Source organism: Theropithecus gelada, chromosome 9, assembly GCF_003255815.1.
Source record: "Theropithecus gelada isolate Dixy chromosome 9, Tgel_1.0, whole genome shotgun sequence".
NCBI lineage: Eukaryota > Metazoa > Chordata > Mammalia > Primates > Cercopithecidae > Theropithecus > Theropithecus gelada.
In genome coordinates this window covers 92,396,893-92,416,145 of record NC_037677.1, presented here as the reverse complement: position 1 = coordinate 92,416,145, position 19,253 = coordinate 92,396,893, and the positions used below count along the sequence as shown (strand labels likewise).

The window sequence follows — 19,253 nt, the reverse complement described above, 5'->3', positions numbered from 1 at the left end:
ATTTTAAAGAGATTATCTTAAAGGTTTATATTTCATACTTAATAGTCTTTAGCAATTACCTTGTAGATACAATTTCTTCATAATCAGTCACAATATCTGACAAGTTACATTTGCTAATTTTAACAATTCTCTTCATTATCAACCTTCTCACCTAAAAAAATTTTAGAATTTAATAAATAAATGTATTGTTTATATTTTAAGGTTAAGTATTTACAATGCTACTGGTGCCACTATATTTTACTCCTAATTTTTGCAAGCAATGAATGGAGTGGGGGATTAGACAAGTGAAAATACTATTCTGTTTGCTGCCATTATTAAAGTCATTTCCAACTTTCACACTGTCACGCCAAAGGTAGTTTATTTCTTTCCACTTTTTTTTGTCCTTCTACATCCAGTTCATCTCATCCTAAACTCTTTGCTCTGTTATTTTTTTCCTCTAACTCACAGTGTATGTGGCCAGAACTAGTTTTCACCAAAGGAGATGATTGCCCTGTGAATCCACTTCTACAATAGCCACTAGTAATGGATGTGAGTCTTGATCTACAAACACAAGGAAATGTGATCCCATTTCTGTACTTCCTTCAAGTCAATCCTATTCTGACTTCAAGACCTCATTCTGGCAAGAAAGTCAGTGCGTGAAGGAAGCCATCTCCTTGAGCTCTTCCTACTTGGAGAACCCACAGACCTTAGTTCCTCCAAGGACTCTGAACATCTCCTTTTTAGTCTGAGGAAATCCTTCCCTTTCTCCTTTTACCCTGTCTTTAGTTTTTCAGATACGAAACCAGACAGAGGCAGGTCTGGAGGCAATTTTCTGCTTTCTGTCCTGTCAAAGATCATTCTGGAGACAACGTAACCTAGACCCTAGTTATCTTCTTGAAGCAGGTAGGAAAATGAAGTGGTGAGAGACGAATGGGAAAAACATAACTAACTCCTAAAAATTATCCTGCCACACGGACAACAAATTGTTTCCCTTGAAGGTGAACAAGACCTCGGTGGCCCCTTCACTGGCCACTCTCTCTCTCTTCTCCCACTCCCCCTTGGCACGATGCAGGCTGAGCTCCTGGCTGTTCCTCTCACAGGCCAGGTGTGCTTCTATGCCGAGTTTTCTACGCTGGTTCCATCGGCCTAGAATGTTCTTTCCCTAAACTTCCATGGCTATCTTCCTCATCTCGTTTAGGTCTTTTGCAGAAGTGTTACCTTCTTACCAGATTCTTTGACTACTTCTATTTAAAATTGTGCCCCTACTCACCCCAACGCCCCCTACCTCTGCCTCCGCCAGAACGCCTATTCCCTCTTCCTACTTTATTTTTCATAGCACCTTTCACTCTGTAACATACTAATAATGTGTCTCCCATTATCTGACTTATAGTATACTCAAGGAGCTCAGGAATTATAGTAGGTGCTCAATAAATATTTGTTGAATAAATTAATGAAATGGACAGATTGAAGAGATGTGCTACCCTTTTAGAGAAAATGTTTCAGTAAAAGTTTTCTCTGGTAATATTTGAGACTACTGGGACCTCATTCTGTACTGCTGTAACCCTGGCCTCAGCCATCACTGACTCCAGTAACACAGCAGGAAATGTAATGCACATAACTCACAGTTGCATGAGTTCCTCCCATGGAAGGATTTAGGTACCTATGGCCCTAATAGGCCTCCAGGAGCAAAATTCTCCAGTATCTTTGATTATAGTAATTATCCCATAAAACTACCAAACCAGTAGTTTCATTTTATTTTATTTTTCAAACCTGTAGTTTTAAACTGTCCTCAGATAGCAAAGAAGTCTTCACAAGGAGTTAAAATCTAAATACAAAATGTTTGGAAAGTGCCTTTCCGGGATTCCTGTATGAAGTTCAAGCATTCTCAGATACTTGCTCTCTTATGTCCTTCCTAACCGTCTGCTACCCTCCCTCCTGGGTTTCTCCTTACATAAAAAAGAAGAAACAGGATAAGAAGGATATGTGTTCTCTTTTCTTATAAGCAAGAACACTTCTTTATTTCCCAAGAGCACAAACTCACTATTAAAGCACATCCCAACTTAAAAAATAGAGCGAGCTAGGGTAAAGAAGAAGTAAGAGAGTCAGGGATGAGTGGGAAACACAGCTGCCAGTGAAAAAGGGGGCTGTCTCATGCCTGGGAGAGCTACAGCAGTTCACATTCCATCTCACAGTCATAGTGTACGAACTAGAGGAATACTTGCAGTTTGATCTCATTTGCTGCTCACATTGGATGTAAAGCAAAGCAAGCATTAATATTGTTCGTTTTTGTAAAAAATAAAGTGGGACTCAGTGATTTGGTTACTTGCCGGTGACACACAGGGTAGTAAGAACAGGTCTTTAGAACACACCGGCCTGGGGGTCTACTAGCTATACACGGTTGTCTCTCACCTGTCCCCATGAGGGATCTGGAATGTATCTCTTATATCTTTCCGTAGCTTTCCCTGCTTCTTTTCAAATTACCCTGCAAGGCTGCTCTGGTGCTCTACCGCAAAGAAGATGTAGGTGGGTGAGAGTCTACTTTTTTTTTTTTTTTTTTTTTTTTGAGACGGAGTCTCGCGCTGTGTCACCCAGGCTGGAGTGCAGTGGCGCGATCTCGGCTCACTGCAAGCTCCGCCTCCCAGGTTCACGCCATTCTCCTGCCTCAGCCTCCGAGTAGCTGGGACTACAGGCGCCCGCCACCACGCCCGGCTAGTTTTTTGTATTTTTAGTAGAGACGGGGTTTCACCATGTTAGCCAGGATGGTCTCGATCTCCTGACCTCGTGATCCGCCCGTCTCGGCCTCCCAAAGTGCTGGGATTACAGGCTTGAGCCACCGCGCCCGGCCGAGAGTCTACTTTTGTAGGAGTTGTAGAAACCACCTCAGCTCCCATCCTTTAATTCATTAATTTCTCAAACATTTATCAGCACTTTCTAAGTATAAGATACTATGCTAGGCACTAAGGAGCTGTAGATGTCGCCCCTGCACTAAGCTAACTAAGTCTAGTGGCGTGATGAGGGGTCGACAGAAATCAGGCATGAAATCCAGTGAAGGATTCCACTCAAACCTAGTTAAGGCTCTGCTAGAGTGTTTTGTAAACGTTCACTATTTGGCTTTGTTTCAAAGCATATCTATTTTTCTAATACTGTCTGTGTGCCTCTGGTAGCTCCTTCATCCCTTCATCTCCTGAATTGCTATGGTCCATGACATCATGAGGCACCAGTAAATACAGGGGTTCTGGCAAAATGATGGGGTATCTCTCAAGGTGAACTTTTAGAGTCAAAGAAGAGATGGGAAGTCTTTAAACTTTATGTTTAAACAGAAAAGTTTGGGATGTGCTTTAATAATGAGTTCACTGTCAATGAAGTAACCTAACTCTCATCAAGAGGTCTGAAAAGAACAGAAAACTCCTCAGTGATCTGAAAGAGGTGACGAGTGAGTGGATTCGTCCATTTGACTCTCTGGAAGGACTATAATACCATGGATCTAGTAGACAAGTTTTCACAAAAACAAATGCAAATATATTTCTGATACTGTGTGGTTACCTTTTTCAGCAAATTGGCAGAATTAATCCTTTGTGCTGTAATAGAATTTACATCTGAAATGGATACCTCCTTCTCTTTCTGACTTTCATACTCCTAAATACAGAATTGTTAGTTTCACTTTTGAATGTAACGAAGAGTTTACATATGATACATTGCAATAAATATCACTAGTCACTTCAGTCCATGTGTAAGACACTAGAAACACTCTGAGACTGAGAGAAGAAAACATTTCTTCTAGATTCTCCCACTGAGGATGAGCTAAAACCAGTTTCTAACTATATTCTGTTTGGGTCTAGATTGAAGTCCATTCATCTTTTAAATTAGAGTAATGATTAAGAACAAGATTTGTGACTGAGAAAATGATTTTTTAAAAAGTGAAGAGGATTGAGAAAAGATTCTTCATGTATGCATTTGCCCTGTATCACTAAAAACAAAATAAGTGGTTAAGAGCATGGGCATTGGAAGCAGATAGTCCTGGGTTCAAGTTGGCCTGGGCATTTACTAACTGGTGTGGTTTGGAAAAGCTGATTAACTGCTCCAGACCCCAGTTTCCTCTTCAATAATAATAATAATACCTCTGTCACAAGATTGTTTGTGAGACTTAATTGAAACAATATATGTAAAGGGCCTGGCATATAGTAAGTAGTCAACGTGTGTTGACTATAATCAATAATTTTAATATGACATATATAGTCAGTATAAGATTATTTGTCAGGATGCTTCATCTAAATAAAGTAAATTTGCATTTGTTATTTATGCATTTTCAGTATTATATATCCCCAAAGCACTTGGAAATGATTTTATATTATAGATATTATTAAAGACTATACAAAAATAATGAAGTAAATACTTTAGAATCTTCAGCCATGAAACAACGCATGCTCCATTATCTGAAGGTAAGTTACTTGTCCTTCTAATTATCCATAAGAAATCCTGAAATTAATTCTTTTGCAAGTAACAACTTTTATTTAAGAAAATATTATATTGCCATTTCATACCACTTTATTTACCTTTTTTTTTTTTTTTTTTTTTTTTTGAGACGGAGTCTTACTCTGTTGCCCAGGCTGGAGTGCAGTGGTATAATCTCAATTCACTGCAACCTCCGCCTCCTGGGTTCAAGTGATTCTCCTGCCTCAGCCTCCCAAGTAGCTGGGATTACAGGTGTGTGCCGCCACACCTGGCTAATTTTTCTATCTTTAGTAGAGATGGGGTTTCACCATATTGGTCAGGCTGGTCTCGAACCCCTGACCTTGTGATCTGCCCACCTCAGCCTTCCCAAGGGTTGGGATTACAGGCGTGAGCCACCGTGCCCGGCCTCACATCACTTTATTTACTTTTAAGGTATTAAGTTTTAGGAGTTAACACAATACTCTGGATATTAATATTTTAATTTTATATATGTAGGGAATAACTTTTCTAATCTGTAGGCTTTTAATTTTAATGTTATAAAATTTATTAATCTGGCCAGACACTGTGGTTCACGCCTGTAATCCTAACACTGTGGGAGGCCAAGGCAGGCAGATCACTTAAAGTTAGGAGTTCAAGACCAGTCTGGGCAACATGACAAAACCCCGTCTCTACTAAAAATACAAAAATTTGCCAGGCGTCGTGGCGCACACCTGTAGCCTCGGCTACTAGGGAGGCTAAGGCATGAGAATCACTTGAACACAGGAGGTGGAGGTTGCAGTGAACCGAGATCACGCCACTGCACTCCAGCCTGTGTGACAAAGTGAGACTCCATCTCAAAGAAAAATTAACTAATCTTCTTCTTTATCATTTATACTTTTCATGTCTTATTTAAGAAATACCTTTGTATCCCAAAATTGAAATGCCCATTTGAAGTTTTGCTTTTCACAAGTAATCTTCACTACACATGGTATTTATTTCTTTTCTGATATCTGAATCTAATTTTATTTCTTTCCACATGTATGAATAACGATTCCAGAACCAGTTAATGCATCCTTCATTCTTTTCCAACTGATTTGTAAAGACAATGCTGTCAAATATAAAATTTCCACATATGCATAATAAGCCTATTCTATTTCTTTGGTTGGGAATTGCATTTCTATATTTACAGCTTAATATGGGTAGTTTTGGCAGTTTACAATGTTGACTCTTCCTATCAATGAACATTTACTCAGATTCTTTTGTATATCATTCAAAAATACTTCAAAATGTTATCTGTTGAGTTTTTGCACAACTTTTGTCAAATATATTCCTATGTATCTTACAGTCTTTATTGCTCTTACAAGTGATATATTTGTGTTTTTTTTGTTTGTTTGTTTGTTTGTTTGTTTTTTGAGACGGAGTCTTGCTCTGTCGCCCAGGCTGGAGTGCAGTGGCCGGATCTCAGCTCACTGCAAGCTCCGCCTCCTGGGTTTACACCATTCTCCTGCCTCAGCCTCCCGTGTAGCTGGGACTACAGGCGCCCGCCACCTCGCCCAGCTAGTTTTTGTATTTTTTTTAGTAGAGACGGGGTTTCACTGTGTTAGCCAGGATGGTCTCGATCTCCTGACCTCGTGATCCGCCCGTCTCGACCTCGTGATCCGCCCGTCTCGGCCTCCCAAAGTGCTGGGATTACAGGCTTGAGTCACCGCGCCCGGCCTATATATTTATTAAATTACATTTTTAGTGGGGTTTTACTGGTATATTAGATGCTATTTATTTTTGTTTAATTTTTTTCATATTTTCAAACATATAGAAAAGTAAAAATATATATACACACACATGTGTATGTGGGTGTGTGTATAATTTTTTTTTTTAAGACAGGGTCTCACCCTGTCACCCAGGCTGCAGTGCAGTGGCAGGAGCTCAGCTTACTGTAGCCTTGACCTCAAGTGATCCTCCCACCTCGGCCTCCAAGTAGCTGGCACTACAGGTGTGCTCCACCATGCCCAGCTAATTTTGTTTATGTTTTTGTAGAGATGAGATCTCATTATTTTGCCCGGGTTGGTCTCAAACTGCTGGACTCAAACTATCCTTCTGCCTCGGCTTCCCAGAGTGCCGAGATTACAGGCATGAGTCACTGCACCTGACTGAAAAAAAGAAATATTAAAATTCATATCCCTACCCCATTGATTAAATAATTAACATTTTATCATATTTGTTTTACCTGTTTTTATTTATTTTATTTTCGGCTAACATATTCTCAAGTAAATTATAGCCATCATGACACTTTAAGCATCTCTAGATAAATACTTCAGTATGAATCTCCAAAGACTAAGGACGTGCTTCTATATAACCACAATGCCATAAGCACCACCAGCAATTCTCCAGTATTATCTAATATTTGATCCATATCCAAATTTCACCAAGTAGCAAACTTAAAGCAACTAATATGAAAAGCTAGCTTTATTTGATAGTGTGCTAGAGCTAGCTGGCACCAGCTGCTGAGAACCTATTGTGCATTCCAGCTTTTGCTTTCTTTTAGAAATATTTTAAAGATTCTAACATTGAGATGGGCTTTATAAGTAATGTTTAAATTTATTGCGGTAGTGTCTCTCCCCCTTACTCCCAAAGCCGCTTTTAAATCGGTGATACATTTTATGATAACAAAAATACAATAGTTACATAAATTTAGAATATGCCTAAAGGATTTTGGCTGCTGAATACTGAATAGACTAGACAACACTAAATTGTAAAGTCAAGCTGAAGAATTTCTGGAATTTGGGAGATACGTACATTTTTAATGTCTACAGAGAAGGGAGGAAATCTGTCTATAGATTATTAGCTTAAAAAAACAGAAATAAATTAAGATAGGGTTAAAGCAGCAAACTTAACTTTATCATACAATAAGCCATATTCAAATAGAAACCAAATACCTGGAAGAGTAAATCTGGAATCTCTGTGTCATGGAGGGGCATTTGCTGTAGAAGGAAATTATCTAATTGACCTGCATTTCTAAGTTGCAATAGCTGGAAACGTTTACTCTTTGCCATTTCCTCTTCAGAAACAAAGTTAAATTCATCTTGCAACTGTTCAAGACGAAAATACTTTGGAATATCTTGCCCCTTAAGTCTCATGTACTGTAAAACATAAAAATGCAAAGCCTTTACTTAAAATATTAATTTTTTAAAATTCAGGAATTACTTCAAAAGACTTTTTCCCCCTCAACTGTGAGATCTGAATGGCAATATAAGTAGGAAATGGAGCAACTGAATTTGTAGTGTAGAACATAAAAAAAATAAATAAATAAAACAAAACAAAATAGAATCCAGCCTTTGTGGCTTTCCAACCTTTTCCCAGTCATGAGTTACAAAGAAAACGAAAATATTTGTACTGTACACTGAATTTTGTATTGTACACTGATAGGACAGATGAGAGTGTTCCTATCCGGTTGTCCTGAGTTGAGAGAGGATCAATACTTCTGTATACCTATAACCAATTCTGCACCTCAGGTGAGAAGCTCTAATCTAGGGAGCTTACTTGCAGCAATCTAATTTATGGATTGTTTTATTCAACAAATGCAAATGTGAGTGCATAGTACATGCAAGGAATAATGCTAGCTGCCATCAGAGAGACACAGATTTATTAGCTGTAGTTCCACAAGGAAAAATAAAATATATGAATGAATAACTACTGTAGGCCAGGTGCAGTGGCTCACACCTGTAATCCCAGCACTTTGGGAGGCCATGGCGGGTGGATCACATGAGGTCAGGAGTTCAAGATCAGCTTGGCCAACATGGTAAAACCCCGTTTATCAAAAATACAAAAATTAGCTGGGCACAGTGGCACGTGCCTGTAATCCCAGCTACACAGGAGGCTGAGGAAAGAGAATCGCTTGAACCTGGGAGGCAGAGGTTGTGGTGAGCCGAGATCACGCCACTGCACTCCAGTCTGGCAACAGAATGAGACTCCGTCTGAAAAAAAAAAAACCTACAGTAAAAGGCAGAATGAAATTAGAGTCATAAGAGTTGATTTTTTAAAAAAGTAGAAGAAAGGTTAACAGGAAAGCAAGGAAAGAAGATGCAGTGCCTAACTGAGGTTACCAGGGAAGCATTTATTAGACTTACAGGGTGAATAAGGTAACTGTTATGGATGCCCTTCTAGGCAGAGCAGTGGCATGAATAAAGGTATGAAGAAAGCATGTGTGAGGTACATACAGCAGTTCAGCTGGCAATAAAGAAGAGTAGAAGTGACTACATAATAGAGTCTGAGAGAAGGAGTGTATTTATAAATCATCTCAATATCTTCAGTATCTAATACTATGGCTGGCACATGGTAACTGCACAATAGATGTTAGCATAAAAGACTGTCGGATGTGCTATGGCTGCTAAGTAGTGGCAGAGGACCATCCATCAGGCCTAAAGGAGGAATTATTTCAGTTGCTGAGTTTCTAATTGTCTTTACAGTATTGTACACTAGTTGAAAATGATTTCTGTCCTCAGATTTACTTTTACATAAACCCTAGAGCCTAGAAAAATATATAGCAAACTATAGGGGAGAAAGGGGGGTAGAGCTTAGGAAACAGAATATGTTTACAGTATTGATACTTGCTTTAACTTACCATAACAAATTCCATTAAATCAGAATATTCTGGATTATTTGGATCAATTCTGACTTCATTTGCCCATTCAAAAAGCTTCTGTTCATTAATGAGCCATGGAATTCCAGGAACACTTCTCGCATCTACATTCCTTAACATACTAACATAGAGAAAATATTTTGTGAACTCGCATACAATAAACAATATATGTATTACATACAATACACTGTTATATAGGGTAAAAACGTACCCATTCTGGGTATTTGAAGATAAAATTTATCCATCCTCTGTATTTATGGATAAAATAGAAAGTTGAGATGTGATATCTCTCCTAGTTCTCACTCTAACTTGTATCATAGCTTTTTGATAAATGTTTGTAAGAGACAGTAACCTTATTAAGAATAGTCCGTAAATATTGATCCTTGCCATCTATATTGTATATAACAGCTAAAATATTGTAGATGCTTAAATGAATGGTGCTTATTGGATGTATTATGTAAACCCTAAGCATAGTAACTTATTAAAATATTTTCTTTTCACAGGGTGTACAATATTGAAATTTAATCTAAGCAAAATTAAGAAAGCACACAAAATAAAAACCACTTTTAGGCTACATCTTTACAGTGGAAACATAACAGAAAGTAATGCAAGTAACTGGGTAAGTATGTGCCAGAGGACCATCCTTGATCATATGAGATAATCTTTTTTTTTTTTTTTTTTTGGAAACAGAGTCTCACTCTGTCGCCAGGCTGGAGTGCAGTGGCGCGATCCCGGCTCACTGCAGCCTCTGCCTCCCAGGTTCAAAGCAATTCTCCTGCCTCAGCCTCCCGAGTAGCTGGGACTACAGGCAAGTGCTACCACACCTGGCTAATTTGTGTATTTTTAGTAGAGAGGGGGTTTCACCATGTTGACCAGGATGGTCTCAATCTCCTGACCTCGTGATCTGCCTGCCTTGGCCTCCCAAAGTGCTGGGATTACAGGCATGAGCCACTGTGCCCAGCCATGAGATAATCTCAAAAGCTGGAAAGCTGTAAAAGATAGGCTAGACTCATAAAATATTCTTAGCGACTAAGTGCAAAAGGAATTCAACTCTAATGAGTAAGGATTTCTTTAGAGCCATCAATTATCCCAGCGATTTAATCTGTCTCTTCATAGAGAATTTGTCTTATCATGTGTAACTAGAGGAATTTGGACTACGATCCAAATTTCTACAATCCTTTCTATAAAGTAGTCCAGAAAGGTTCCTGTCTATAAATTGGGATTCCAGAAATACAGTTTTGACATGGATTCAACAACGTCTTAGCCCAAACATGGGCACACATTTTACACTGTCTCCTTCCCATTCGTTCATATTTCTTTGATGAATCTTCTGAGGCTATTGCTGCAAAAGCCAATGTATGGTATGGTAAGATGTGAGGAAAATTACTAATAGGTGAAGTTTGCATATTCTTCTTTTCTTTTGCTTCCCATGTCTGCCCTCATTTTGAACTGTTTTGATATCTATGTCACAAGAGTGCTAGGACCTGACACCCTTGACACCATCATGTAATAAATTTTCCTTCCAGAAACAATCTTAGCCCAGATCCCCTAGAAGATAGCCTCAGGTAAAGCTTAAATCTTAACGAATAGATTAGAGAGAAACTTTTCCCATTATATCCTTTAACAACAACAACAAAAACAACAAACAACAAAGAAAGTTGTAATTGAATTTCAACATAGTCCCATGGTTTCTGCCTCAGAGAAAGTAATAAAAATCTCACAGCCTTGCTACAATGATTCCCCCAGCTGCTCCTATAGCTGTGGGCTATGGTTCACAGCAGTGCTGTTCCTTGGGTCAAAACCAGTCAAATGATTGAAGATTTCTCCCTCCCTCCCTCCCTCCCTTTCTCTCGTCCTTTCCCCTCCCCCTCTCTTCTTTTCAATTGAAGATTTCTACTTTGATGACGGAGAGCTGGAAGCAGTACTTTATAAAAGGCATGGAAAACTCTTTGATTGTTGTTTATCTAATGCAGCCCTGATATTTACATCTTATTTCCGACAAAAGAATCAAAGTATAGCATGGCCCCAAGAAAGAGGCGAGCTTTAATTCTAGCAGGCCCCAAGACCTCGGCTTATACACCCAAATGCAAGGCCACAGCCACCATGTTTTTAAATTGAGGTAAAATATACATAACATTTACCACTTTAAAAAAAAAAACAAAACAAAACAAAACAAAAAGGCCGGGCGCGGTGGCTCAAGCCTGTAATCCCAGTACTTTGGGAGGCCGAGACGGGCGGATCACGAGGTCAGGAGATCGAGACCATCCTGGCTAACATGGTGAAACCCCGTCTCTATTAAAAAATAGAAAAAAACTAGCCGGGCGAGGTGGCGGCGCCTGTAGTCCCAGCTACTCGGGAGGCTGAGGCAGGAGAATGGCGGGAACCCGGGAGGCGGAGCTTGCAGTGAGCCGAGATCGCGCCACTGCACTCCAGCCTGGGCGACAGAGCGAGACTCCGTCTCAAAAAAAAAAAAAAAAAAAAAACATTTACCACTTTATTTTAAAATACACAATTCGGTGGCATTAAGTACACTCACAATGTGGTGCAACCATGACCACCATCCATTTCCAGATTGTAATGATGGTTGTACAACTCTGTGAATACATTAAAACCATTGCATTGCATATTTTAATTGGCTGAATTTTATGGTTTGTGAATTGTATCTCAATAAAGATGTTAAAAAACAGTTAAAAATATAACTGTGCTGAGAGCTAAGATAAACATTCCTGTGAACCAGAAATGGAAAAGAAAGGCAGAGTGGCGAGTGGGGATAGCACTGTGGGCTTGCTGGGCTTCAGGCTGATGAGCAGTCCATGGTGGTTGTGGGCTCAGTTCCTGAGACAGGGAACTAGCACCAGGCTTATCATTTTAAGCCAAAGATTTGAGGGCGTGGGTGGGGCTTAAATAAAGGGACCTTTAAAAAAAATACTGACCACTGCATGCGGCTGTGGCTTTTAGAAAGCTATGAGTCTAGAGAGGCAAAGGGACACAGACACTGCCTCATAATGAGGAACTGAACCAGGCTCACAGCTCACCAGTTGCCTAGATCTGTGATGACTCCAATAGCAACCCAGTGTAACAACCCAACCTCCCAACCTACCCAGTAAGTAGGCTTACGGCCCACTTCTGGATTTAGGAGGACAGATGAAGTCAAATTCAGAACCATCAGGTAAGGAGGGGTAGATACAGAAGGAGAGAGAGAAAAAACAAAAACAAAACAAAACAAAACAAAACAAACAAACAAAAAAACCCACCAAAAACCCAGAAACCTGTAAATCAAAATCACCCAAAAGTTCTCCAACTCAAAATGACCCTGCTAACCAAAACTTCTGAGCAATGAAGCCACGCTCAGAAAAATAATCAACAGTATCAACTATCAGAACATTAAATTAATTCTAGCTGAAATTCATTTTATGGAAGTCTGCCAAACACATTTTAATGAAGTATGCTTAAGATGTAAAAACAAATGAAAATTAATAATTCACTTTTAAATGCAAGAAATAATGGAACAAAATGCCAAAATGAAATAAGAAAATGTAGATATGAAAGAGAATCAAACAGAAAACTTGGCAGCAGAAAATAAAAGTAAAAATTATAACATAAAAGTCAAATAAAACTTATATTGGACAAAGTTGAATAACGAATTAAGGAACTAAAAAATAGTACCCAGAAATTCATCCAGGATGCAGATTAAATAAAAACATAAAAATATGAAATAATAGTTAGGCTGAGGCTTGGCTGGGCTCAGTGGCTTAGGCCTGTAATCCTAGCACTTTGTGAGGCCAAGGTGAGAGGATCGCTTGAGCCCAGGAGTTTATCAGCCTGGGCAACAAAGCAAGACCTCCTTGTCTCTTAAAAAGAAAACACAGAAAGCAAGAAAAAATTTAGCTGGACGTGGTAGCACCTGCCTACTGTCTCAGCTACTAGGGAGGCTGAGGCAGGAGGATTGTTGGGTCCAGGAGCTTGAGGCTGCTATGATTATACCACTACATTCCAGCCTGAGTGACAGAGTGAGACCCTGTCTCAAAAATAAATAAATGAATAATAGACTGAGAGGCTCCAATACAAATTCAGTAAGAAATCCTGAAGGAGAGAAGAGTGGAAATAGTGAAGAAGTAATATTTGAAGAAATAGCGGTTGAGACGTTTCTGTAATTGATGAAAGATGTGAGTCTTTAAACATAAAATTTATTCTGCTAAGCAGGAAAAGGAATAATGATAAATCCACACATACATGGTATAGTAAAATTTCAGTACTTTAAGGATAAAGCAAAATTTTTTTCATGGCAAATTCTTCCTTTTTTATTAAGGTAAAAGATACATAATATAAAATTTACCACCATTTTAAAGTGTACGATTCAGTAGTATTAAGTATACTCACAGCATTGTATAACCATCATCATTACTTATTTCCAGAATTTTTTCTTCATCCCAAACTGAAACTCTGTACACATTAAACAATAACCCCATTTCTCCCTTCCCCATCCCTGGTAACCTTTATTCCACTTTCTGTCTCTGAATTAAAGTGAAATATTTCAACATTATCAGAGAGAAAATATAGCCTATAAAAGTCCAACATTTAGACCAATAGCGGACTTATAAATAGCAATGATAAATCCCAATAGATAATGCAGTACTGTAACAGCTTCAAAGTGCTAAAGGGAAATAAAGAACATCCTCAAATTTTCTACTCACCTAAACTATTAAGAATGAGGACAAAATAAAGACACTTTTAGATCCAGAAAGGCTAAAGAATTTTGCTATCCATAGAAACTAACTGAAAGAATCATTAAAGGAGCATGCTTTCAGCATGAAAAGTAAATCGAGAATGAAGGATGGGAAATAAGAAATAAGGTAAACATAAAAGTCAATGTTATTAAATGTTAAAAATGTTATTAACTAGCGAGTGTAAGAAAAACTGTTTCATGTTTAAAAATGAAAACTCTAGACAATGATCATTTAGATAAGAGAGGTGTGGTTTTTGTTTGTTTGTTTTTTTGTTTTTTGATTTGTTTGTTTATTGAGACAGAATCTCACTCTGTCGCCAGGCTGGAGTGCAATGGCATGATCTTGGCTCACTGCAACCACTGCTTCCCAGGTTCAAGCGATTCTCCTGCCTCAGCCTCCCAGGTAGCTGGGGCTACAGGCACGTGCCACCATGCCCAGCTAATTTTTGTATTTTTAGTAGAGATGGGGTTTCACCATGTTGGCCAGGCTGGTCTCAAACTCCTGACTTCAGGTGATCCTCCCACCTCGGCCTCCCAAAATGCTGGGATTACAGGAGTGAGTCACCGCGCCCAGCCAGAGAGTTGTGTTTAACGTGGTATTAAAGCTTGACTTAGAGAGGGCCCTGGACTTTGAAAACCTCTCTTGCAATATACTTCCTGCTGAAATCTGTCATCTGTCCCACCCTTGCATATAACTGTTTCCAATCTTTTGTAAGCTTGAGTTTCCAAGTAATAGGAATTGTAAGACAATGGAGACAAGCCAATGAATATGGCTTGAAGGTCACTTGCTGGTAACCTTCAGTGACAAGTGGGTAGGGTTAGGAAGGGAATGTGTGAACAGAAAGTGAAGGGAATGTATGCAGACCAGTAGGCCACACACAGGAGAACTCTGGCAGGAAAAACTAGCCAAAATGGGCTTCAGGATTTAATCAGGTGCTTGAGTTTGTGCTTGTTCGTTTTAAAACAAAGAAGGCTTTTGGGTACAAAAGACCAACAGCCTAGGGAGATGGACAAGTTGAAGATAATGGAAGAAAAGGATATAAATGCATCAGTAGAATTGTAAAATACAGAGAGTTCCAAATTACCTGCATAAAAGTTAGCCTCAGAGTGAGAAGGACAAACATCTCATTCCAAGAAAAATGCGAAGAATATTATGATGAGGCAAAGATTAGGAATAGCTGCTGTGGAGACTATGCTAGAGAAATATTAAGAAATATAATAAAATAATAGTTCTGGGTATTAAAAACTTTTCCACTGGCTCCAAAATGAATGACCTTTAATAACTGTAAGATTTGCTCTTAAAATGCCCTTCTCCAGGTCTCTAAGAAGATGACCTCATTTACTTAGCAAAACAAGGACATTCATCAAAGTTCCATTTCTGTCTTCATAGTGGTGACTGTCTCATTCCCTGAGTTGAGGAAGAGAGAGTTTCTCTTCTCCAGAACCACAGATATTCACTTGGGTTCTGGTTTGATACCTTCCGGACTCTGAAGGACTTCATACTCTTTCCAATATATTAGGTCTTTTTGCCCCACTGATTTCAATCTTTTGTAAGCTCATCACTTTTAATCACTTCTTTTAAGAACATAAATATGGCCCCAATTTTTAAGAAATCTGTACCTTGATTTTTTGGTCTTCTGTTATTTTTTTAGCATATTTTTTATTGTCAAACTCGTAAGTAAACTATCCCTACGACCTCAGTTTCTTTCACACCAATGATCTCCTTGTGCTACTGCCATTTAGTTTTTTTCTCTTTCAATTTCTTACATACCGAAGAAAAGCCTTTATGAACTCTTACTATGACTCTGGCCACATGCTACTAGTTTTTATATATAATGTTCTCCTTGTTATTTTTTAAACACTCTCTAATTTCAGTTTTGATTTCCATTTAATCTAGTTATGTGTAACAATTTTCAAAACTATATTTTTAAATAAAATTTTTTAGAGAAGTTTTACATTTGCAGCAAAATTGAACAAAAGGCACAGAGAGTTGCCATGCACCCCATACCCATAAACACGCACAGCCTCCCCAGCTGTCAACATGCCTTGCTGGAGTGGTACCTTTTTTTCACAGTCCATGAACCCACATTGACACATCATTGTCACTCAAAGTCCATAGTTTACATTAGGGTTCACCCTTGGTGTTGTACATTCTGTGGGTTTTGACAACTGTGTAATGACATGTATCCACCATTATAATGTTATGCAAAATAGTTTCACTACTCTAAAAATCCTGTGTGTTCCATCTATTCATTCTTCCCTTCCCCCGGAACCTCTCGCACCACTGATATTTCTACTGTCTCCATAGTTTTGCCCTTTCTAGAATGCCATATAGTTGTATGACGCTTTTCATTTCCATTTATTTTTAAAAATATGTGTTAAGATGGGGAGGGGAGAGGATATCTTTTTGTTATCATTGTTCATTATTTTAAATGATGAACTAAACTTTTTCCTTTATATTTACCATTTCCCTCAAACATAGCACATTATGGAAGCCAGCATTATCATCATTTTCATAGAATTTACTGTACTTATTTCTAGTAATCCCACAAATAATTAATCTGAAAATTAACCCCAATTCTTCTGGGAACTCCCAGAATCATGATAATGCATAAATGGTTCTTTGCTAATCCAGAATGACTGGGAGATATACAGGCCCCAGAAATAAATTCCTGGGAGTCTTGACCTTTGCCTACAAGTGAAGGACTCTGGGAATGACTCTCTCATCATCTGTGTGGCTACAATTCCAAGCATTGAAGGGACACATTCTCTTACATATAAATACACATACTACCTTAGTAGAATGATTTAAATAAAAGATAAATCAACATTCAAATAAACTAAACTCTTCCTATTCCTGCTCAAGTTTTCTCTTTTACACATAATATGTTTTGTGTGATGCTTTGCTGAGACCTGGCATTATTTTTCAAAGATAAAAGTTTATTACCTGCAGTAAGAAGATCTCAATGACTGTGACATAGGTATCAGAGGAAGACCATTTTCATCTAAGCTCCATGATAGAGAATAGCTAAGTTTTCCTGATGTCAAAAGACAGAGTTCTTCAGTTCCATTTCCCTCAAGAAGAAAAGGCACATCTGTATATAAAGGGCATTAAAAACATATGAATTGATTTAAGTGCAGTTGAAGCACATTGTGGGTTTTTTCCTGAGTTTTACTTGTGGAATTCTAGGAACACAAAGGAAGATCTGTGCTAACCCTACTCTTTTTTTTGTTTTTTGAGACAGAGTTTCGCTCTTGTTGCCCAGGCTGGAGTACAGTGGGGTGATCTTGGCTCCCTGCAACCTCCACCTCCTGGGTTCAAGTGATTATCCTGCCTCAGGCTCCCGAGTAGCCGGGATTACAGGTGTCAACCACCACGCCTGGCTAATTTTTTGTATTTTTAGTAGAGATGGGATTTTACCATGTTGGCCAGGCTGGTCTTGAACTCCTGACCTCAGGTGATCCACCTGCCTTGGCCTCCCAAAGTGCTAGGATTATAGGCATGAGCCACCGCGCCTGGCCCTAACCCCACTCTTATCTTAGTGCTCTCCCTCATCTCCTCTCTAAAATCCTTCAAGGACTACAAAAGATAAGGTAAAGATTGAGATGATATGTAGAGATGAATATCACGATTTTCTTCCTTTTATGCCTGGAGGCTTCTTAACCATTCTCTGTGGGAGAGGCTTCCAGCAAGAAAGGACTATTGGCAGCAGAAAAAGAGGCCAGCAAGCAGTTCTTTCTCCTCCTTCCCTACATTCCCAAGTCTTCTGCATCTAATCTCCAGAGTTTAACAATACTTCTTAAAACTTTTGCTGAGTGCCCAGTGTTCCCTAAATTTTTTGAGTCCTGAGTCTTTTCTCCCAGGTCTCCATAAGCTTATTTTTCTGCTTCATCTGGACTTGAAGCAAACTCTATTCTTCCCTCATTCTCTGCCCTTTTTTTCCCCTCTCCTCCTCGCTCACTCATTCATACTTCCTTACTTTTCACCAAAAAGGCCCAAGTAGTTTCAAAACCCCTAGGAAGGTGAAAGAAAGGAATAATGGGGAGAAGGAGAGGAATGACAGTGCTCTCAGAGACGCACTAACTTACATTTAACTGTATAAGAGGAGTAAAAGCAATTGAAAAACGAATAACAGAAACATCCCTTCTTTCTTCTCTCCTTTTCTCTGTCCCTCCCTCTTTTCTTCCCTCCCTCATTTTCTTCTTCCCTTCCCCATGCAGTTCAAAGACAAATCCATATGTCAGCGAGCACCTATAGGTTCACTAAAGGAGAGGTAGAGGGAGAGCAGCCAGCCCACTCAAAAGCAGAGCTCGCTTTCCAGACAGCATTCTGTCCTTGTCTTGGATGGCCTACAAAAAGCATGGGTGCTAACTGCTCATTTGAAATTTCCCAAAAATCTGACCCAAGACAAAGCTTTAAACAATATAGTTTAACATCTGAATGAATAATTTAATTCATTTTTAACAGAATACTGTAAACACAGGGCCAGGCGCAGTGGCTCACGCCTGTAATCCCAGCCCTTTGGGAGGCTGAGGGGTTGGATCACCTGAAATCAGGAGTTTGAGACCAGCCTGGTTAAAATGATGAAACCCTGTCTCTACTAAAAATACAAAAATTAGATGGGCGTGGTGGCGGGCATTTGTAATCCCAGCTACTGGAGGCACAAGAATTGCTTGAACCTGGGAGGTGGAGGTTGCAGTGAACTGAGATTGAGCCACTGCACTCCATCCTGGGTGAGACTGTCTCAAAAAAAAAAAAAAAAAAGAATATTGTAAATACAGGATTTTGTACTTATGTGAGTGAGCCAGGGTCATTTAGGAATATGGTACTCAGGAAGAAAATAGGGGGAATGTAGTATTTTTAATAAACTCACTGCTTCCTACTTCTCCGTCGGCAGGCATGACCAGCTTATCAGAGCTAAACTCTACATATTGCAAAACGGTTTTGCCTTTCAGCTCTGTGTAGTTAGGTAAAGGTAAATATAGTTTTGCCAGTAAGCTTGTTCTTTTACTTTTTTCATAAACCTAAATATAAAAGAAATGGCTGATAGCTCACTAAAAATACAACATAGAAAAAGGAAAAAATAAGCACCCTTAACAACATATTTATATTTATTTTTTTAAAATACCAGAATATAAAATAAGTATTGCTCTATAGCATTTCATCCACATGATTATGAGAAAAGCGGCCAGTCATGTCCTTGAAAGTGTAATCCCTTTTACTGACTTCATAGAAAATGAATTGAATATAATGGATTATGAATACAGTTCTGAGAATACATATATGAGGTACATACAACATAATATCATAGTAACTTAATTTTGTGTAGCACTTTAAAATTTTTGATTTCATGTAAATCTGATAAAAATTATAGGAAATAAACAGTCTCATTTTATAAGTGAGGAAATGGAAGCTCTATATGAAAATATGTTTGTTTTTATTATAAGTGGCTGAGACTCAGGTTGAATTGCTTAGGAAAA

At 38.7% G+C, this 19,253-nt stretch overlaps 1 protein-coding gene across 1 annotated transcript in view; it reads right to left on the bottom strand.

Annotated features, from left to right (window-relative positions):
- CC2D2B (coiled-coil and C2 domain containing 2B) overlaps positions 1-19,253 on the bottom strand; it is a 114,528-nt gene that overhangs the window by 42,297 nt on the left and 52,978 nt on the right. Inside the window, 6 exon segments of the mRNA XM_025397706.1 lie at positions 60-151; positions 3,523-3,615; positions 7,344-7,547; positions 9,029-9,167; positions 16,720-16,867; positions 18,647-18,797. Of these exon segments, the coding sequence (XP_025253491.1) occupies positions 60-151; positions 3,523-3,615; positions 7,344-7,547; positions 9,029-9,167; positions 16,720-16,867; positions 18,647-18,797 (827 nt within the window).